This window comes from Trifolium pratense, linkage group LG3, assembly GCF_020283565.1.
Source record: "Trifolium pratense cultivar HEN17-A07 linkage group LG3, ARS_RC_1.1, whole genome shotgun sequence".
Classification (NCBI taxonomy): domain Eukaryota; kingdom Viridiplantae; phylum Streptophyta; class Magnoliopsida; order Fabales; family Fabaceae; genus Trifolium; species Trifolium pratense.
The window spans coordinates 51,485,864-51,508,389 of record NC_060061.1 but is presented as its reverse complement, the minus strand read 5'-3'; the positions used below and the strand labels follow the sequence as shown (position 1 = coordinate 51,508,389).

Genomic DNA, 22,526 nt, shown 5'->3' with positions numbered 1-22,526 from the left:
TTGTGTCCAGAATTAAAGCAGGAAGACAGCTTGGATCAACCAATTACCAGGTGACGATTTGGCCTTTTACTCTCATTTTCATATATATTTTTTTCCTTTATAATTGTTAACATAATATTACATAAAACAAAAACCACTGTCGAAGATTTTGACATACTCCGTTGTGTTTGTGTTTTCTGAGACAATTGTAGATTTGTAATAACAATTCTTCTTATACGTCAGATAAAAAAAATGAGATCATGAATGTAGTTTGATGAACTAGACAGTGTGGTGTTATGAAACTTATGGTTTTAGATTTGTTCCGATTGAATGAGAATCTGGAACATACTTAATAATTGCGAAAAATCTGGATGCAGGGTGCTGAAAAGAAAAGAGGCAGAAGAATAGGAGGAAAATCTCAGTAGATGATGATGATGAAGAAACTACAATTTCAAAGAGGGCAAAGATCAAGATTTGATTCAAAGGAACCATGTTTGTCAGCTATTGTTGAGCATCGCTCAAAGGAACCTGCTAAGTGGGCAGGGTCAATTGAGCTCATATTCCTTGTACCAAGCCCAAACGTTTTATGTGGAGTAGGAGTGGTGACTGGAGGTTTGGTTTAGGTGTGATGTTGTAAATACAAAGGAACTGCAGCTGCTCTGCAGTCGGAGACGTAAGCAATATTGGCTGAACTTCGTTATCAAACATTGTGCGTTCATTATCTGCTTTTATTGTTTCTTTAATCTTTAGTTTTTGGAACCGGTTTGTTGTTGTAACATACTTATCAGCAACACACCATGTTAACATTGGTAGGGGAGCCAATGTAAACGGTCACATTAAACTCAAATTCTTTTCTTCTCTCTATTTTTCTGTAATTCTGTTGTTGTAATCAGTCGCTATTCAGTAATAAAAATCCTTTTTCAGTTTCAATTCTTATAAACTATGTCTTCTGAAAACCAGTTTCACTTCCTGTTTCTTATAAACTTCAACAACATGCTACTACATCTAATATGCTTGTGTAAACAAAATGGTCTTGACAGAAATTATATAACACATCTTTAGTTTTCTTTAATATTCTTGCCTCTAATTGTTTCGATTAGAAGGTTGTGACTTGTGAAGGCTTCTTTCAAATAAGGTTGTGTTAAAAGCTTTTATGTAATCGGAAAATGAAGGAAGCTAGGAGTTGATCTTGCACCTTCTATGGCAGAATTTGTACCAGACATGCTCATGCTGTCGAGTGAAGTACAAATGGAGCCATTACCTGAACTTGAAATGTAACCATTATCTAAGATAAAGTGAAGCCATCACCTGATGAGGGCATACCAGAGGTTTGCACAGCCCCAGTATCCCATCATATAAACGGCGATATCTTCTGAAAACTGTGATGATTTTTAGGAATTGAGAGATCTATGTACAAAGGTAGGACATTAAATAGGCAACATAAAATACTAAAAAACAACAGAAATTTCTTAAACCAACCAGAGAGTACTAACAGTATCATAGTAATTCTTTGAAACACTTCAGAAATCAGTTAAAAAAATATAAAATCTATACAACAAATATTAAAACATAGGAAAGAAAAAAAATGTGAAAGTAAAAAACCCATTCATCCCCTATGTCTTGTTGATTATTTCACTTCATACATCTTGAAATTCATGGCCAAATAATGTAACAGTGCATAGTGACTTTCTTATTCCAGCATATATATGAATGTTCATCTCCTAAAACTCCATGCCGACACAGAAAAGAGTGGTCTATCACTCCAACATATAAGCAAACAATCATTCTCTTCTTTAAACCTGTATTTATGACTATAACGCTGCAATAGACTTGTTGCTTCTATCCTCCCATTGTAACTCAAAGGTACCTTCTCAAATCCAGCCATTTCAAGCCTTCTAATCCATTTCTCAACCTTCTCATGCCTCTCCTTTCTATCAACTCCTTCACAAGTAATGATGTTCTTTATTTGCTCTCCAAGAAGCATGCTTTCAAGTTTTAGTCTCTCCACTGATGTTCTCGTAACAGTTGAGTCCAAGCAGTCAAAAAGTGAAGTGTAAAAGTACAACGCTCGGTCAATTCTCTCCATTAAATTACATCCGTTTAGATTTGATTCCTGTTCAGTAATCACTAAAAGTTTCGGTTTTAGTTTCCGCATGGCGTTAAGAAAGATCCCCATCTTAGGTGTAGCACGTAAAAAAAGAGGTGATAATGCTGAATCGGCACTCAAGATATATGCATTGATCATATCTCTTTCGAGCCACTCTGCGAAAGTCCTCTGGCCCATCTGTCCTGCTCTCTGCAGATTGATAGATGACGGTCCTGCTGGCGATATCTTCCCAACCATTTCGTCATCAGTTGCAAGGAGAGAATTCAGCTGAAGAGCAGAAGTAATTGCAACAGCATCTCCTGTCTTGACAGGCAAGTTTTCGAAATCAACATCTTCGAGTTTGCTAACAATTGGATTGAACTGTAAAGGAAAATCCAAATTTCCGGCTTCAGTTGTCAAATGAAAGCTCATTTGGTCCAATACTTCCTTCTTTTCATGAATGCCTTTAATTTTGAGATGAGGGGGACCTCCATGATGTTTCTTTAAAGTTTGTATAAGATTTATCCATTGTGCTGGCTCGGAACAATGGAGATCAATAATATGAACAACCTTTTCACATTCCATTGATTCGACAATTGATTGATTTGTTATCAGGTATGAAAACTTCAAAAATGGACACAGTTCATAGAAGTATTTGTGAACAAGGATGTCGTCTGAAGACAATGAGGTTTTCGAGGAATTGAGAGCTTTGTATACACCAGGTAAATGTTTTACTATCTTGTATCCTAGTGCTTCACTGAAATAAGTGACCATTCTTTGCACAGCATTACCATAAGGTGATGAGTCTGAGAAATATACTGAAGTCCAATATCTGCATTTTTTATGCTTCCAGATGCAACACATTTAGCACACTCATTAAGAAGGCTTGTTGGATTTGAGCTGTTGGAGTCACATCTTAACTCTCTCGGCCACTGACAAGGCGAATCAAAAACCATTTCATGGCAGTCTTCATTTTCAATTTTTATAAAAAAAAAAAAGGTTTAAATTATTGAGATCCTTTACAATAAAAAGGTTTCCGAGGAATTGAGAACTTTGTACACACCTAATAAATGTTTGACTATCCAAGATCTCTGACATCTGCATTTTTTAGGCTTCCAGAGGCAACAAATAAACTATCACACTCAATTAGAAGGCTTATTGGATTTAAGTGAGTGGATTAGCTAAGTTTCAATCAATTTATCTCTTAGAGACTAGAAAATTGCAGCACAGTTTTAATGAATTCATCTGGATCGTTGTATGGAAACTTAATGCATCTTTATTATATTTTTATCAATTCATGGATGCATTTGCAGAGATAATTACTTGAAAAAAAAATTCATTTAATCAATAGCTGATATTTCTCCAGGTTACACTTTAAAGAAAACCTAATCATAAGTATTTGGATATAATGACATGTTATATATTGTTTCATTTTGGAACCTATGAACCAAAATGTTGCTGCCATATGTTGTAGGTTTGGATGAGGCATAAGGATAATGTGACGATGCTTATGGAACTATGTCATTTTTTGCATCAAGTTATCGAAGAATGATGAATATTAAAGAAGAAATTGAACTCTTGTCTAAGTTCTCAAACTGATCAAGTAAGTCCATTGCACATTCTTTGGAGTATGTGATTTCTCATTATCTCATCTTGCTAAAATTTCCTTATTTCAGAGACAATTGTAGATTTGTTTAGTTGTCTTTTTAAAAACTCAGTGAAGATTTATCTATTGTGTGGTAGTTTTGTATTCCTTTTGTCCTTTACTATTTACACGTTAGAATCTTATTTACGATGCTTAACGGTTCTATAATAACAATTCTGCTTATATGTCAGATCAAAACAATGAGATCATAACTTTAGTTTGATGAACTAGGCAGTGTGGTTTAAGATTTGTTCCTATTGAATGATTGTTAAAAATCTGGATGCAGGGTGCTGAAAAGAAAAGAGGTAGAAGAATAGGAGGAAAATCTCAATAGATGATGATAAAGAAAATATTCCAAGTTCAAAAAAGGGTAATCAAAGACCAAGAAATGAGTCAAAGAAACAATGTTTGTCAGCTATTGTTGAGTATGGCTCATAATCATTGTTAAGTGGGCAGGGTCAATCGAGCGGATTAAGAGAGGCCTGTCTTTGGACTAAGCCCTACAGTTTGTTGTGTGGTGGTGACTGGTGGTTTGGTTTAGGGGTGATGTTGTAGTTTGGACTGTAGTATTTAAATACAAATTGTGCATTGTAAAACTTATTTTTCATTGTTAATACAAAGGAACTGCAGTTGCTGAATTTCATTACCAAACATCGTGTGTTCATTGTTTGCATTTATTGTTTCTTTTGCTTCCTTTGCATCATCTTCGATTTTCTGGTGTTCGCCTGTGGCCTGGACCAAGATAGATCCCAAGAGGTTCGTATTTCCTAATAGACCATCATCGGCATCATAAGTTTTGCGCAGGCAGCATACAACTTCTTGAGCATCTAACTTCGGTGCTTCATTTGCACATGTTATTTACTAGATTTCCGACCCGTGCAACGCACGGGCAAGCATTTGTTATATATTTTAATCAAACATTGAGCTAAAAATAATAGAATAATAGAATAATACCATGATAAAACATTGATTAGTACCATGATAAATAATTAGGCATAATATTAAGATATCAAACATTTACCTAAAAATAATAGAATAATACGAAATAGTATAATAACAATGACATAGGTTAATCAATAATACAACACATGATTTTTAAAGTAACTTGAAACTCATACTAATCAAAATATAATAAAACAACACATGGTTCAAACCATAATAAAACATCACATTGTTCTTAAAACATAAGCTAAACTGAACAAATGATAAATAGAGTTACTCATGTTGGTCGATGATTCGAACCTTCAAAATTTCTGGTGGATCTAAAAGAGTAATCCTAAGCCTGGAACCAATGTTGATATTAGCTTGTTTGACAAATGCAATCCACCCTTGAGTTATATACTTCTCATTCATATTTCTTGGTGATGTATTAATCATGCAATTCACAGAAATGTTTGAGTTATCCAAAATCAGAAGAATCTGTTGTTGCTGAGGTAGCAAATAGTTAGACACGATTGTTCGGGGGAAATGCTGTCCAGTTGAATAATATATACGTGAATTAGTATACTGATAAAAAAGTATGTGAGGGTAAGTTAAATATAAGTTCAAAACAAAATATGAATTGTCTATATTACCAAAACTGCTCTGCCCTGAACATGGTTAGCAGTGGTAACCATCTCCCAAAATCTTGGTGGTTCAACATTTTCTCCATGAATCACATTCATCTAACAATACAATATTTGTAAGATATAATGAGAAGACTAATACACCATGTAGATATATAAATTGGTAAAGTATACCCTAAAACCACTATAAAAATGCAGTATACAAATATCTGCATATTTTGCAGAATTTGCTTTGAATCTGTGCATTTGATTTAATGAAAATAACTCTGTTAATGTAATGTTTGGTCACAATGAATCATAATTCGATGCATGTCAATTAGTGAGAGTATTGTTCGAAGTAAATATGGAAACTGGGATGATAAGCAACATACCTTTGTAAGAGTAGAAGCAAAGCCTTGTAATCTGATGGTTTTGGTTGGCGGCTGATGTTTCAAAATGCTTCCCAATCTTTCCTTGTTAAAACCCTAGCCGTGTTGTTATTTTGGAATGAGAAGCATGAGTTGTGATATGAGTTGGATATAGGCTTTGTCATGGGTCATGATTGATTTAGGCCCAAATCTTTATCTTTGTTAATGGTCCATCATTGGGCTTGTAAATTATACTATAGTAGATAAAACCTTAACTACACAATTGAACCAAATTTGGGAAAAGTAAGCATATGGTTCATATAAATAACATTATAAAAGATGCAACATACAAATTTAATTGAACAAATTTATATTAATTTATTTGATATAGAAGATATTAAACAAATTGAGTAATTTTTACCTATATAAATAAATAATTATGGCAGGAACCAGTAGTTCCATCAAAAAACATGCATCATCAAAATATAGCCAATTCAATCTTTTTTAAACCTGGACCAATATACAAACATTAAATATTATCATTATTTCACAAAAAATAATAAACCACCAATACAATAATAATTTGTTAACAATGAAATGAAAAAAAAATTTAACTTACCATGTGTTGTCTATTGATTATGTTTAAACCTTCAAATGATGTAAAATTTCTGGAAATACGACATTGTAGGTTGTCGTGCAAGTCTCACCATCTTCATCTAATATAAGAAACTTTAGGCCTTTCTTTGTTGTCACTCTTGAAACTGCTACGTACAATTGACCATGTGTAAAAACCGGTCTAGGTAAATAAACCGCAACCTTCGAAAGAGATTGTCCTTGGCTTTTGTTGATGGTCATTGCAAAACACAAGGATATGGGAAATTGACGGCGACAAAATTTGAAAGGAAGCCCAGAATCCGAAGGAATTAGGTCCATCCTTGGAATATAGACAACTTCGCCGTCCATTTTTTCATTGATAACAACGGCTGTTATAATGTTTTTTCCCAATTCCTTGACCTGTAATCTTGTACCATTACAAAGTCCCCTAGCTTGATCAATATTGCGCAACAGCATGACAGGGACACCCACTTTTAATGTTAACTGATGATGAGGTATCCCAGAACACTGGATATCATTTAAAAATTCAGACGTAAACCAGTCATTCTGAACCTCTTGATCCTCATCAGATTTACATGGTTGATCACAACTTAAATAATCTTGTGATTCACCTGGAATCATAGACAGCACAAAATCATTGACCTCTTTAACAGTCTCCAATGTTGGAGCAAGAATTGCTTCATCTTTAAAGAAATTATTTTTCCCAATATCGTTAACAATATTTGGGTAAACAAAATCAACCAAATCCATCAAAGGTTTGTCAGCTTGAACAACACACAATTCTTCTGGAACTTGAATTTCAGCCTCTCCATTTTCATCTCCATTCAATAGGCCATCTCCAATTTTCAAAATCCATTCAGCAAATTCTTTGAGGTCATTTTCTGAGTTGTCGGTAAAATCACCTCTCAACCTCATGTTTTTGGTCAGTTTCAAAACTTTGCAGTGCTTCCATAATCTTGATGAGCTAATTGTTGCCCGAACAACTTCACTTCTTGATCCTTTCCTAATTACAGGTAGTATTTGTCTAAAGTCTCCACCTAAGACAACAACCTTTCCACCAAATGGTTTATGTCGCAATTTTTTGTCAACCTTTCCCATCAAATCCTTCATTGTACGATCAAATGCTTCAAAGCAGTATCTATTCATCATCGGAGCTTCATCCCAAATGAATAGACTTGCTGCTCTTAAGAGTTCTGCTCTGTGACAATGTTGTTTAATATTGCAAGTAGATTTCTCATTTATTTCCAATGGGATGCAAAAAGTTGAGTGAGCTGTTTTTCCGTTAGGAAGCAATAAAGAAGCTATTCCGCTTGAAGCAACGTTGATCACAATCTTCCCTTCAGATCTAAGTGCGGCTGAAAGTGTTTTCCACAAGAAAGTCTTGCCAGTACCACCGTAACCATACAAAAAGAAGAATTGACCATTTCCAGATAAGACCGATGTCAAAATTTCTTGATAGACACCATGTTGCTCATCAGTTAACTTTTGAACCAAAGTTGCATGCATAGCAGCTAATTCAACTCTATCATAATTGAGTTCATCTGCTATGAGTTTATTATGAAACGTATTGACATCTTCAACTATAGGGACAGGCATAGACGGGTAATCACCTAATGTTCTTCCATTTTCATTCAATAGTTTTCCAATCTCAATGAGACAAAGATTTTTCAACTCATCATCAGATAATTGTAAATCTACAATAAAATTTTCATTTAATAAGTACGAAGTTGTTTTATAATTTTAGATATAATATAAAAAATATTATAAGATTTCTAAGGTCAAATTAATTACCTGGAAGATTGAGTTCCCTTCGTTTTTTGTACAGAATACCATCAGACAACATTTTCCATGTACAGCACCAAACATCAAATGGATTAGTCATTGTATTCATGTTCAGTAATCTAACAAACAAACTCCTCATCTGACCTCCTGATGCTGTTTCATAAGCTTCCTTAATTGCATCTTTGAACTCTTGGTCATTTTTTAAAAGTCTTAATTCACTACATGCCTCTTGAAATGTATTGAGTACTTTGCCATTAACTGTTCTAATACTTTCAAAACTTGTGCATCCCTTTTGTTTTGTCAACAACACCCTCAAGTAGTATAACTGACCGGCTCCAACAGGCACATATGTTAATCTTCCAATGCTAAAACCTTTTTGCCTTGGTTGCCAACGATGTTCCTGAGATAGATAAACAAATTTTGTAGGAAATTGGGAATATGTTAAATCCCGACCTTCTTCATATTCCAAATTTGCTTTAAACCAAGCAGTAAACATTGTGTCAACCATTTCCCGGTAACGGACAACATTATGGAGTGAACTATTATCATTAAATTTGACTAATTGTTGATTTTCCAAGTGAATAGTCAATCTAATCACAGCTGGAAAATGTTGATGAATGTCAAATGCAAATGTCCTCCATACAGCCTCTGCCGGAGATAAATATCGGCAGTCATAAAATCGTTTTATCTCATCAACCGGCTGATTTGACTTGTCGCCATTGGAGATCTCAACATTAGAACGGTCAGGACCCTTATTCACATACTTGAATAAGTACTTGATGGCATTAGATTTATTGCAATACTCAACATTAATATGGGCTTGATACCTCATCAACAGAAAAGGATTGTAAGGAACAACATAGGCGTTGTCCAAGCTGGCTGCAGTCTTCTTGACAACAACTCCAGTATTACGTCTCCTGTAAGATGGGTAACCTTCATCATCAATGGTTGTGTTGGACTTGTACTTTTTTGGAAAGAACTTTGAGCAACGGTAAGAAACCATGCAAGGAGAATTGACATTTGCTTCACCACATGGGCCGTGCATCATAAACGATGATACAACACCGTAGAGTTTTGGATATAATTTAGGGTGAGGAAGCTCAGCAGATATGACCTTGTCAATGTCACGACCAGTCTTTATCTTGTTTTGCTCATCTAACCACAATAACATATGTGCATGCGGAAGTCCTCTTTTTTGAAACTCTACAGTATACATACCTATTATAATGCAAGTATATCAATATATCTAAAATTTTATGAGTTATTAAATAAGCTTCAATAAAATATAGGACAGATGAAATGAAGTAAAACTTGGATGATATTAATACTTGCATGCTATAACCTTGCCTCTGAAATTTTATGAGTTATTAAATAAGCTTCAATAAAATATAGGACAGATGAAATGAAGTAAAACAAATGAAAATTAATACTTGCCTGCTATAACCTTGCCAAATATTTGATCTTTTTTGAAGTCTGCCATCATTTGATCCAGTTTCATTTTAAATACTCTACAAATAATGTCTGGTCGGTCGGAAGGTTGAAGCCGTCTTCCATCAATGAAATTACGGATTTCAGGCCAATTTGCATTACATGTAACAGTTATGAACAGATCAGGATAACCAAATCTCTTGCAGATTCCCATTGCATCTTGACAATTGTTAAACATATAGCGTGGACCTCCAGTAAAAGAATCAGGCAAAATAATGCGTTTTCCGACCGTTGATGCATCCACATCTCCTCTATCGACAGCTTCTTGTAGACCACTCAGAAGATCACAACGAATTTTGTCTTGGTTCTCTCTTATGAATGACAACCGCTGGGCTTCAATCATAGTGTAACAATCTACCACGAATTGCTGAAACAATCTCTTTGAAAAAATAATGTTTCCAAATTCGTTATTTCTTTCTTGAATTCGAAAAGCCATGAATTCTCTTATTTTAACTCTGTCTTCCTTCTCATCACTTGGTACTTCAGTTGTCTTTCTATGTGGAATATCTGGTTCCCAACCATTTTCCCCCCAAGGAAACAACAATGGGTATTGCAGAGGCAAGAACAACACATGAGTTTCATGAATTCGAGTCAAGCCATATTTGCTATCATTGATAATAACATCTCTCCCAATCTCTGATTCATCGAAATCACCGACTATCAGACCAGCCACCTCATCAACTGTAGGTATATTATGCATTCTTGAATCTGCTGATCGTTTTCGATATAACTTTAAGGACAAATTATGAGTATGACCGGATTGAATAGCATCTCTGACCTTTCTAAAAGACTTAGCAAGAGGATTGCAATAATCTATCATTTCCTTCAAGTCTTTAACCAAAGATATATCAATGGGTTCCTTCTTGTTGTTCTCCGACCTGGAAAAAATAGAAATATCAATTATGTGTAATATACGTAAGTATAATAATATTTGAAGTAAACTTCATAAACTACTGACCTAAAGCATGCAGCTCGGTTCATGACTTCATTCTGAGTATCATGGATGTATAATTGTGCGAACTTAGGATTAGTTCCTGGTTCTGGCAATAAAGATCCAATTCTATGATAATTCTGGCCACTTAATATGAACTGAGGAGGTCCACCACCATTGTTAATGTTGTGGTTTATTTGTCCACCTAATGAAGTGAATGCAAACATACTGTTGTAAGCTCTATAGTTATCCTTAAAGTTCTTACTACGTCGATCATGGCCATTGATCAAAGCTAATAATAGATCAGGAGGTTTTTTAAGAAGAGGAAGTTGAACTTTTCCTTTTCCACAGCAAATTGAGAATCCTATATCAGGACCAGTCTTTGATTTATCCGCTCGTTCCTCAAACCATAATTCAGCGTGACACCACTTGCATGTAAATTCAGGCATGCCAAAGTTAATAAATCCTACATGTAATGTATTGTCTATTGTGTCAATAAACGATACTTGAGAAATATATTAACTAATTGATTATTTCGATATATGAGTGAATTCAACACATACCTTCAATTTCAGAATTTGCATACAAAGTGGATTTACATTTATCAATGTCATTTTCCACATTAGAAGAATCTGGTTTGTCATGTAGCAATTAGTTTTTTCAATACAATGTATATCTAACACAATAGACAATTAAAACAGTGTTTAAAGTTAATACCATTGGTTTCATCCTCAAAATCTATTCTTTGAACACCAATGTATTTATTATGCATTCGAAACCTTTTTGAAGTATGGTTATTTGATCTTGATAATGTAGGATCAATAACTTTGGAATGAGCTGACTTTCTTCCTGTATATAACAAATGGGATAAAATAAGATTAAACATGAAAACAATTATAAAAAATACAAAAACCAGATAATATAAAGTGTTGAGCAATAATCCATATTAACCTTGTTGTGTATTTCTGGACGATTTAGAACTGGACTCATTTGAAGAGTTAACTACACATGAGAGTGGAGAAAAATATTTAGGATTTGGAACTCTAATTCTTTTTGCTGGAATGTCAGGGTTGACATCACTTTCGATGTTTGTAGTCAATATGCTATCTGCACCAAATCAAAAATATACTGTGATATTATGGTACCATTTATCAACATCTTCAAAACATGTAAAATGAAATTTTAAATACCTTGAGTCAAAGGTGATAAAGGAGTCCTATTTGCTTTTCTCTTAAACACTTGTCCGGACGCTACATAGTTGGATTTTGATTTGGTCTCTGCTGGAGCGACATTTTCTGTTATTGAAAAAATACCTCCAAGTATTAAAAAGTATATGTAAATGAAATTTTCAGATTAAGATACAACTTAATGTAGTAAATTTATTCAAGGTAGTGATTATGGTGCTACCTGAAACATAGGGCTTAAAATTGCAAGAGCTTTCACCCAAATTTGGTTCAAAATTTTCTGTCATGAAGAACAAAAATTTTAGTGGTGAAGACTTAAGAAAAATCACAAAGATGAGAAGAGTAGAGAGCACAAACCTGAAGTAGACCCATTATTTTTGCTTGACAGTTTATGTAACCTTTGTTTTCTATTAAATCTGGCTATTTTTGCTTGGGAAATATCCATTGATTGAACTAAAACTTTTTTAAAAAAAACATGAGAATAAATTAAGTGACCAGCTTCATGATAACAAATGTTTGGAAATAATAGTTCATCATGGATTATTTTGTCCCAAGATGATAATAAACCTCACCATTTGATGTACCTTTGGAAAATACCAGTTACCAAAACTTTGAACAAATATTTGTGAGACCAATGTAGTCAACGAAAAGGGAAATCTTTTTTATTCAACTTTTGAGCAAGCCATTCTTGGTTATCTTGTTTGTTCATCTAATAAGGTATTGGTGTAAGAAATATGAATCAAAAAGGCAATTGAAATATAGTGTTGTCTCTATCATAAACCTAGAATATCCAACTTTCAATGGCAATGTCTACTTTGTAGCATAAGTAACACATGCTATTGTCTTTGTCAACACAATATTGTTAGACGAAAAAAGGAAAATACAAACCATAATAAGACAATGCAACTCATGTGCTTTGATCAGTCAACTTTTGATTTTGTTTTTATGCATTACATCCAATGGTTTATGATGGAGTTCTTGTCCACTTATACTTGTTTTAAGGTCAATGTATTATATTTGATGGATAATATTATCTTAATGTAAAACATGTAAAAGTTAAGTTGTATCCATACCATACCCATTATACAATTATATACTAATAAAATTAATACAATAAAAAAGGAAGTAGTACTAAAATATTTTAAAAGAACTTGAAGAAAATAACAAATTAATATATTGCTTTAATATCACCCAAGTTTTTTTTTTTTTCTGTCATTTGCTTACTTGGAATTATGTATTGGGTTTAAAGAATTCATGACCGGAGCTCTCTTTGCCGAAATTGCGATTATTTTTCGTATAAGTATATATATAAAAGTAATGGTTAAAAAAATAACATGATATATTTTTTGACAAAAATAGACTGCCGATTACTATATTAACATAATTTTGACAATGATAAAAAAAATATTAAAATGAACATATAATATAATTTTAGGTGTGCTATTTATGAAAATTTTTGATATTAGTATTTGTTATTGAATGTCGTTAGAAAAAATAATCAATAATAAAATAAATATATGCATACAAAAGAGTGCATGTATAAGTTGTGTGTGGAATGTTCCAATTGGGAATTTATGCACACCATCCATCCATATATAATTGTAATATTGGTGCATATATATAGCAGTGGATGGTGATGCAATGACTATTATTTTCCAAACAACCAAACTAAGCAAATGACGTTAACCACTAAATAAAACTTAATACTTATAATGTAAGGGTGGTATCATAGTTAGAGTACATCAAATGGAAGGAATTCATAAGTTGTTCAAAGTACAAACCATTAAAAAACCTTAAACCAAAGGAACATTGACCAATTGTCTTTGAGAAGTCTGAATATAACAAAGCATGATTACGGAACGGCCTAAAACAAATTTTCAACATATCATTATATACTAAGCTATGGTGAAGCTGCACGGATAATCATGACATTCATGTTTTGCGGCGGGTTTTCAATTGAGCACTTCAAAACATCTCCAGGATTCAATTTGAACTCATCCTTGAATTGATACCAACCGTCACCAAGATATCTTTCATTTTTGTAGCGACTTGAAGTCATGATTGTGCAGCTAATCACTCTTCCTGTGCTGACATCCGTCATGGCAATGTTGTCCTGTTTTGCCGGAAGAACATGTTTTGATGTTTTGTTCGGAAAATGCTACAAAAAAATTAAACATAGAAAAAGTGAACTAAAATTAGTAAAATACAAATTCTTTAAAAACATTGCTAATTATAAATTGAACTTACCAAAACTTGCTTGGTATATGCCATAGACTCTGTGATCTTAATATCAAAGTTATAGTGACGAAGCGGATCGTCCTCATCAGCATACATTGAATTATTATTGCTAACATGTAAGAATTGTACCATATCATCATCCTCATCCTCATTGTCATCCTCATCCTCATTATCATCATCATCATCATCATCGTCCTCATCATCATCGTCATCCTCATCATCATCATCGTCATCTTCATGATCATCATCATCCTCATCCGAAGATAAAATTATTAACGGTGTTTTATCAGCAACAGACTTAACAACAGGACTTGTTTTGCCACCTCTTTTTTGGATCATAACAAACTGATTGTCCTTAAACTGAAAATCCAGAAAAACATTTGTAGGTTTCTTAAATCCAAATATGTTGGCAACTTTGAAGCCACCGGTCAAATACCATACTCCTTTCCTACATTTAAGTAAGGCATCTGCTTGTCGATGCTTACTGTTTCTTATTGACACAGGCCTTGAGAAATCGATGATGCTTTCAAAATTTTTTACAAAAGTAGGACAAATGTCAATTCTCTCCTACATATGATATGATATAATATTAAAAAAAATAAACAATGACATTCAATAAGAGTTGTTTTTATGTCTAAAATTAAAATACAATGTAATAACATATTTTGCCATATAATCAATACCTCATCGGGGGAAATAACAGTCTGGAAACGACTTTCCGGATTAAATGAGCAGTCATTAGGGCTGTTTTGATAAAAATAGCATGAAGATATACATCAATATTTAATTTAGAACTATTTCATTATTTTGATCAGCAATATGAAAAATTTAAAAAAAAAAATAAGTTACCTATTAGGATGGCTTGATGGAGAAGCTTTCGAAACTGAAGAACCGCCTTCAACTATTGGAGGCTGATGACAAAATTAGCAAGTGTACTAACTTATCGTTAAGTAATAATATTTATAAAGTTCGTATCCGCAGGGATTGTTTCAATCTCGACAAAACAATTGAATTGTAATTAGGACGTAAATATAAGGGGGTATGCTTGGCATATATTTGGTTTATAAAATAATTAAAATAAATATTGCAATAACTTGACGAAGACTTTTTAATGGAGCGAAGCGATTAAGGATTGTTCGAATCCTCTCTGTATCCCTATTTGGTACTCTAGGTTCTAATTCTCAACAACCAAACTCTAATAGTTACGATAATTTAACAAAAATAGATTAAGTCCAATTCCTTGGCTCATGATCCCTTTTATCTAATAAAGTACCCTAATTCCTTAGGCGAAACTAATATTATCAAAAGCGTTATTGAACGTTAAATTCTCAATCATACCAACTAATTCTTTATTCCTAAAGCAATTACGATTGGCAAACAATTAATTTAGTTCTAGTAATAAAACCTAGGGTCAGTAGTGAATTATTTCTTGAAATCAATTCGATATTGGCCAAATAAAGAAAAGCATTAAACACGAAATTAACTGAATAACTATTAGTTTTGATTGCATAAATAAGAACACGTAGTTACATGGTTCAAATAGTTCCACAGAGAATCATCTAAAATCCCTAATCTGATGAGATTAGTTACTCATAATAATAATTAACATAACAAAAGAGTTAAGAAAATTATACATGAATAACCGATGAAGACCGCGACGGCGAAACCCTAGAATAGTCTTCTTCTCTTTTGCTGCCGGCACGTATTTCTCTCTCGCAGGAAGTAATAATGCCCTTTCTAATTTGTAGTCATATATATAGGCTGTAGCATAAAAGATCGTCCACTAATAAACAAAAACCGCGTCCCTATAATTGAATGACACGTCATGCTCCATTAAGGTGTGTTCCATGTGCTGATGTAAGGCTGACGTCATGTGATATTAGAAAGCAAAATCGCAGCACTACGGACCATGCATCGCGTCGCGGAAAATACAGAAAGTGGATGCTAATTTTGAGCTTCAAAACTTAGAATATTTTTCTAAGTCTTTTTCTTCTTTGGTCTTTTGTCTTCAAACTCTTTTATGTGTCAATTTCTTCATAAATTCTTCTCTTTGACCATGCAATACTCTTAAAAACTAACTAAAATACTATAGAATAATAATTAAAATTAACAAATGATTGGCTGTCATCACAACCCCAAACTTGAACTGTTACTTGTCCTCAAGTGACATGCCTGTCAAAACAAAACTATCAGGGAATTAACAAATTAATTTGAATGATAAAAATCTCATAAACCTTTTCTCTTCATCCGGCAATAGAACCACCGGTGTTAACTTCAGTGATCCTGCTCAATCAACACTTTGGCTTCCAAGACTTGAATCAAATTTGGTCCAATGACCGTTCCACACAATGTACAAAGTCCAACCTTATCTCTCACTCACTAATTCACTCAATTTTTGATAGGGTATTCACTCCATCAACATGCAAATGCTATTTTACCATAAGCTTGAAAAAATTCTGAACGTCAATCAAAGTAAATACATCACACACATTTTTGAGGTCTTGAGGGTTATAACTTGGCTTAGGTAAATGGTGGGATAATTTTGGGAAAAGTAGGCTAAATTGGAGTTAGGTATCCACTACTATTCCTTGTTGAAAAATTACCATTATTGGGACTCAATTCATCGTTAATTAGGTACTTAGAGAACTTATCCTTCAATTTTTTTTCTTTCTTTTTGAAGATGCCAATATTTTTCATGTTTAATGGCTCTTTATTTTTTTTCTAAGAAACTCCATTATTTTTGTGAGTCTTTATTATTCTCTTTTTTTTTTTCTCTTTTTTTTTTTTCTTTTCAAGTTCTCTAGTACCCCTACCCCAAACTTAAGATGTTGCTAATTCCAGAAGCAACCCCAAACTTAAAATGATGCCATGACAAGAAAATTTAAAGCTTCTACCTAACTCCAAGGAGGGCAAACAGATAAAAAATTTCAGGTCTAAAAGGCTTATAATTTGGTATGTCACCGAAAGAAAAGGAGGATTTTTTTTTAGGCTCAAATTGGTTTAACAACGGATAAATAATAAACAGGGTAGCTTGAAAAAGGCTCAGAGTACCAAACAAATGTGCCTCTATGTGTGAAAATGTAAAACCAATCAACAGTAGAGAAAAGTTGCAAGTTCTAGAAAATATACAAAGCATGGATACACTCATAAGATGTGAAAGAAAAAGTATACCGTGGAATTTATTTGGCTCAATATGCTCACCAGATGAGGTATCTGAAGATTGAACTAGTACACCGTGCAAAACGTCATCTTTCCAATTCGTCTCTTTGTCTCTTGAACCGTTGCACTTCATGAGCAATCACACTGCAATTATTCTTTTATGTGCAAGTCTAGGAGATTTTCATCATGCAAATTCAGGTATTAACACACTGACAATTCTGAAAAGACATAAAAACATTAAACTTGATAATAAACAAGACAACAGAAAGATGAAACACAAGGGATTGTCAGCAGATGGCATCATTGATAGTCTCTCTTTTTTGTTCTTTTTTCTTTTTCCTTTTTTTTTGTTTTTTTTTTGTTTTTACTAAAAATAAAGACTGAAATAAAACATACCGGATGGGTTGCCTCCCATCAAGCGCTTCTTTACCGTCACTAGCTTGACTAATGCTGACCTTAAAGGTCATTCAGTACCAATGAGACCCTCTCAGTAGGAATCTCGCCTCCATTGTAGAGCTTAATTCTTTGGCCATTTACTTTAAATGTCCTCTTCGATAATGGCTCTTCTAATTTTACCGCTCCATGAGAAAAAACTTCTTTGATCACATATGGTCCTGACCATTTAGATTTGAGTTTACCGGGAAAGAGTTTCAATTTCGAATTAAATAACAATACGCTTTGTCCCGGGTAAAACTCTTTTCTAAGCAATTTTTTATCATGATACCTCTTGGTCCTCTCCTTGTAAATGACTGCATTTTCATAAGCTTGCAGCCTAATCTCTTCCAACTCGTTCAACTTCAGCAACCTCTTCCTACCTGCCGCTTTTTCATCAAAATTTAGAAATTTTACCGCCCAATAGGCCTTGTGTTCTAGCTCCACCGGTAAATGACATGCTTTTCCATACACCAACTGATATGGTGACAACCCAAGATGAGTCTTGAATGCAGTCCTATATGCCCAAAGCGCATCATCTAACTTCTTTGCCCAATCTTTCCTTGAGTTAGCAACAGTCTTCTCAAGGATTTGTTTCAACTGTCTGTTGGATACTTCAACTTGTCCACATGTTTGTGGATGATAGGGGGTAGCAACTTTGTGTTTGACATTGTATTTAGCTAACACACTTTCCAAGTATTTGTTGCAAAAATGCTTCCCCCCATCACTGATCAAAATTCTGGGTACTCCGAACCTAGCAAAAACATTCTTTTTCAAGAAGTTAACAACAGTATGAGCATCATTAGCAACACAAGCAGTTGCTTCAACCCACTTGGTGACATAATCAACACAAACAAGAATGTAAAGGTTAGAATAAGACGAGGGAAAAGGACCCATGAAGTCAATACCCCAACAATCGAAAGGTTCAATCTCTAAAATTCCATTTTGGGGCATCTCATTCCTCATGGCAATACTACCTGTTCGTTGGCATTTATCACAATTTTTTACAAATTCAACACAATCCTTGAACATGGTAGGCCACCAAAAACCGCATTGAAGAATTTTTGCTGCAGTTCTTTCTCCGCCATGGTGGCCTCCGTAAGCTGAACTATGACAATGCCACATGATACTTTTTGCTTCCTCACCTGCAACACATCGTCTTATCAAACCGTCAGGACCTACCTTAAATAAATATGGATCATCCCAAAGATAAAATTTAGCGTCTTGGAAAAATTTCTTTCTCTGCTGCCAACTATAATCATCTGGGACTAAATTTCCTGCTTTAAAATTTGCCATGTCTGCGAACCATGGTCTTTCAGTCACTGTTAATAGCTGCTCATCTGGGAACTCAGCTACTATACTTTTCTCCTTTTTCGTTATTTCGGGGTTTGCCAACCTTGAGAGGTGATCAGCTACCACATTCTCAACCCCTTTCTTGTCCTTGATCTCAATATCAAATTCTTGCAACAACAGTATCCATCTAAGTAACCGGGGTTTAGAGTCCCCCTTTGTGAGTAGAAACTTCAATGCTGCATGATCTGTAAAAATAATAACCTTCGAACCAATTAAATAAGAGCGAAACTTTTCCAAAGCAAATATTACAGCAAGCAATTCCTTTTCAGTTGTGGAGTAATTCACTTGGTTTTCATTAAGGACTTTGCTCGCGTAATATATAGCATGGAAAAATTTTGCGTGTCGTTGGCCAAGCACTGCTCCAACCGCGTAATCACTGGCATCACACATAAGTTCAAAAGGTAATTCCCAATTAGGGGATGTGATTACGGGCGCGGTGACCAACTTATTTTTAATAATGGAAAAAGAATTCAAGCATTCATCATCAAATTTAAAATCATTCTCTTTCACAAGGAGATTGCACAAAGGTTTAGCAATTTTTGAGAAGTCCTTTATGAAACGTCGATAGAAACCGGCGTGGCCTAAAAAACTCCTCACTCCTTTTACATTAATCGGAGGTGGTAATTTTTCTATAACTTCAATTTTTGCTTTATCCACTTCTATGCCTTTTGAAGAGATTTTGTGTCCTAACACTATTCCTTCGGTAACCATAAAATGACACTTTTCCCAATTTAAAACTAAATTAGTGTCGACACATCTCTTCAAAACAACATCTAAGTGGGCAAGACAAATATCAAAGCTTTTACCAAACACAGAAAAGTCATCCATAAAAATCTCAATGGAATTTTCAATCATATCAGAAAAGATAGAAAACATGCACCTTTGAAAAGTAGCGGGAGCATTGCATAAGCCGAAAGGCATTCTCCGGTAAGCAAATACTCCGTATGGACATGTGAAAGCTGTTTTCTCTTGATCTGCCGGGTCTACAGCTATTTGATTGTAGCCAGAGTAACCGTCTAAGAAGCAATAAAAGGCTTGACCAGCCAGCCTCTCTAACATTTGATCCATATAAGGTAAAGGAAAGTGATCCTTCCTTGTTGCTTGATTCAATCTCCTGTAGTCTATGCACATGCGCCACCCAGTAACTGTACGAGTTGGAATTAACTCGTTCTTTTCATTCCTGATGACTGTCATTCCTCCCTTCTTAGGGACTACATGTACCGGACTTACCCATGAACTGTCTGATATGGGATAGATCATCCCTGCTTCAAGCAACTTTGTAACCTCTTTCTTCACAACATCTTTCATGGTTGGATTCAGTCGTCGTTGTGGTTGGACGACAGGTTTAAATTCCTCTTCTAACTTGATCTTGTGCATGCAGTAGGCTGGACTGATTCCCTTCAAGTCAGATATGCTCCACCCGAGTGCTTTTTTATTTTCTCTAAGCACTCTTAGGAGTTTTTCTTCTTCCAAAGCATTCAAGGAACTACTAATGATAGCGGGATGCATAGATTTTTCGCTTAAAAACACATATTTGAGGTGTGTTGGTAACTCCTTCAGCTCGGGTGCAGATGGTGTTGACTCCTCTTCTTTTAATTCACCAGACCTTGTAACATTAAGATCCTCTATTTTCTTTTGCACTTTCTCAACTTCCAAGGCTTCTAACTGACGCACACACTCTTCGATCTCCTTTTCTTGGCCTTTTTCAACTAACGTAATTGAGTTAACGATCACGTTTTCCATCGGTAAAACTGGTTTCTCAACTCGAGAGGTTTCTTCAACAATATTTTCAATAACATCAACCCGATAACATTGAGGATTTTCGTTTTGATGACGCATAGCTTCAAACACATTGAAAATAACCTGTTCATCTTGAAATCTCAACATCAACTCTCCTAGCTCAACATCAATAAGTGCCCTACCAGTAGCCAAGAAAGGTCTTCCCAACAACAACGGTACCTCGGAGTCCTCATCCATATCAAGTATAACAAAGTCAGCTGGAAAGAGCAAGTCATTTACCTTAACCAACACATCTTCTAGCACCCCATAAGGGTATGTAACGGATCGATCAGCCAATGTCAAAGTCATTCTTGTTGGCTTCGGTTCTCCACACTTTAACTTCTTCATCATGGACAACGGCATCAGGTTGATGCTTGCCCCCAAGTCGCACAAAGCCCTTCCAATTTTCAATTCACCAATGGAACATGGAATAGTAAAACTACCAGGATCTTTCAATTTCGGTGGTAGCTTTCTTTGGAGAATAGCGCTACACTCTTCTGACAAGGCAATGTTTTCATCATCCTTCAGCTTCCTTTTTCCAGACAAGAGATCTTTCATGAATTTTGCGTAAACTGGCATTTGTTCCAATGCCTCACCAAAAGGAACATTTACCTGTAACTTTGTAAACATCTCCATGAATTTTTTAAATTGACTCTCTTCCTTGTCTTTCTTTTTCTTCAAATGGGGGTATGGCAATTTGACATAAGGGGGAATGATTTGCTCCTTACCGCAGTCTTCAAGAATTTGTTTCTTGGTTTTTCTCAGAATAGAACCTTCATCAATCAATTTTTCTTTCTTTTCAACTTCTCCCTCACTAGTTCCCTTAACCCCATTCTCACTTTTTTCTTCCTCAACTCTCTCATTTTCAACTTCAACCTCATCAACAATCAGCCACTCATTTTCAACTTCTCCCTCACCCTTATTTCCTCTCTCTACTTCTACTTCTACTTCTTTTTTCTTTTCTTTCTTAGTTTCTACTACAGATGGAACAACTCTACTTCTCAAACCTATAGCCTTACAACTCTCATTTTTTGGATTATCTACCGTGTTTCCACCAAAGCCTCCATTTAGTGTTTCGGTAAATTGCCTTGACAATTGCCCAATTTGAGTTTCCAAATTTCTTATAGATGCTTCATGATTTTTGTTTGAGAGTTCTTGGCTTGCCTTCATTGCTCCGAAATTCTCTTGGGTCATCTTCATGAATTGCACAAGAGTTTCTTCCATGGGTGACGGTTTTCTTTGTTGATTGTTTTGAAGTGGAGTTTGTTGTTGAGATTGATTGGAGTTTTGATTTCCTCCCCAACCAAAGTTTGGATGATCTCTCCAACCCGGATTATAAGTGTTCGAATACGGGTTGTGATTGGGGTTGCTCCTCTTGAAATTAGCTAAGTACTTTGCTTCCTCTGAGCCTTCGGGAAAACATTCACCATTAGCATGTCCCTGCCCACAAAAATCACATTTCAAATCTTGAGCTGCCATGACTTGCATTTGAGAGTTGGAAGAGTTTGTAAAGTGTTTCAACATGGCTGCCATTTGGGTATTCATCAAAGTAGATTGTGCTAGGAGGGCAGTTTGAGTATCAAGTTCTAGCATGCCTGACTTTTTCTTTGCTCCACGATCATTCTGAACTCTATACTCATTTTGAGCCATCGATTCCACTAACTCCCTAGCTTCACTCTCATCCTTATTTTTCAATGATCCGCCAGCCGACGCATCCAAAAACATTCTCGTCTGAGCTCTCAGTCCTTGAGTGAAATGTTGCATCTGAGCATGATTATCGAGTCCATGTTTCGGACATTTCTTCAAACACAGCTTGAATCTCTCCCATGCATCATACAATGTTTCAGAGTCCCCTTGCTCGAAGCTTGTAATGTCTGCTCTTCTGTCAAGGTACTTGTGAATGGGAAAGTATCTATCTAAGAACTTAACTTCCAGCTCTTGCC

At 34.9% G+C, this 22,526-nt stretch overlaps 2 protein-coding genes across 20 annotated transcripts in view; one reads left to right on the top strand and one right to left on the bottom strand.

The window, feature by feature from the left end:
* The window catches only part of LOC123913183 (putative disease resistance protein At3g14460), a 35,378-nt gene extending 31,030 nt beyond the window's left edge, over window positions 1-4,348 (top strand). For 12 of the 19 annotated variants that reach the window (XM_045963809.1, XM_045963800.1, XM_045963801.1 and 9 more), the window contains 3 exons: window positions 11-50; window positions 3,540-3,668; window positions 3,997-4,348. The gene's annotated coding sequence lies outside the window, so the exon portion shown is untranslated. Of the gene's footprint in view, window positions 1-10; window positions 51-356; window positions 1,052-2,545; window positions 2,788-3,176; window positions 3,234-3,539; window positions 3,669-3,996 lie in introns of those variants that run through there. The other 7 variants (XR_006811594.1, XR_006811596.1, XR_006811597.1 and 4 more) reach the window with 6 other exon arrangements.
* A 428-nt stretch (window positions 4,349-4,776) lies between these two features.
* LOC123915359 lies at window positions 4,777-12,067 on the bottom strand. The gene is made up of 13 exons (XM_045966486.1): window positions 11,980-12,067; window positions 11,629-11,733; window positions 11,390-11,545; window positions 11,156-11,287; window positions 11,002-11,070; window positions 10,462-10,904; window positions 9,454-10,378; window positions 9,197-9,237; window positions 8,029-9,118; window positions 6,271-7,931; window positions 5,647-5,739; window positions 5,285-5,374; window positions 4,777-5,180 (listed from the first exon to the last, which is right to left on the bottom strand). The coding sequence occupies exons 1-13, from the start codon at window positions 12,065-12,067 to the stop codon at window positions 4,926-4,928; spliced, it is 5,148 nt and encodes a 1,715-aa protein (XP_045822442.1). The 3' UTR covers window positions 4,777-4,925.
* Between the last annotated feature and the right edge of the window lie 10,459 nt (window positions 12,068-22,526).

Excerpts from the sequence above, each read along its gene's own strand:
- LOC123915359 (XM_045966486.1), bottom strand. The coding sequence starts at position 12,067 with ATGGATATTTCCCAAGCAAAAATAGCCAGATTTAATAGAAAACAAAGG. Across the intron at positions 11,546-11,628 it reads TTTATCACCTTTGACTCAAG|ATAGCATATTGACTACAAAC; the intron begins GTATTTAAAATT and ends GATTTGGTGCAG. Across the intron at positions 5,181-5,284 it reads TTCAGGGCAGAGCAGTTTTG|CATTTCCCCCGAACAATCGT; the intron begins GTAATATAGACA and ends TCAACTGGACAG.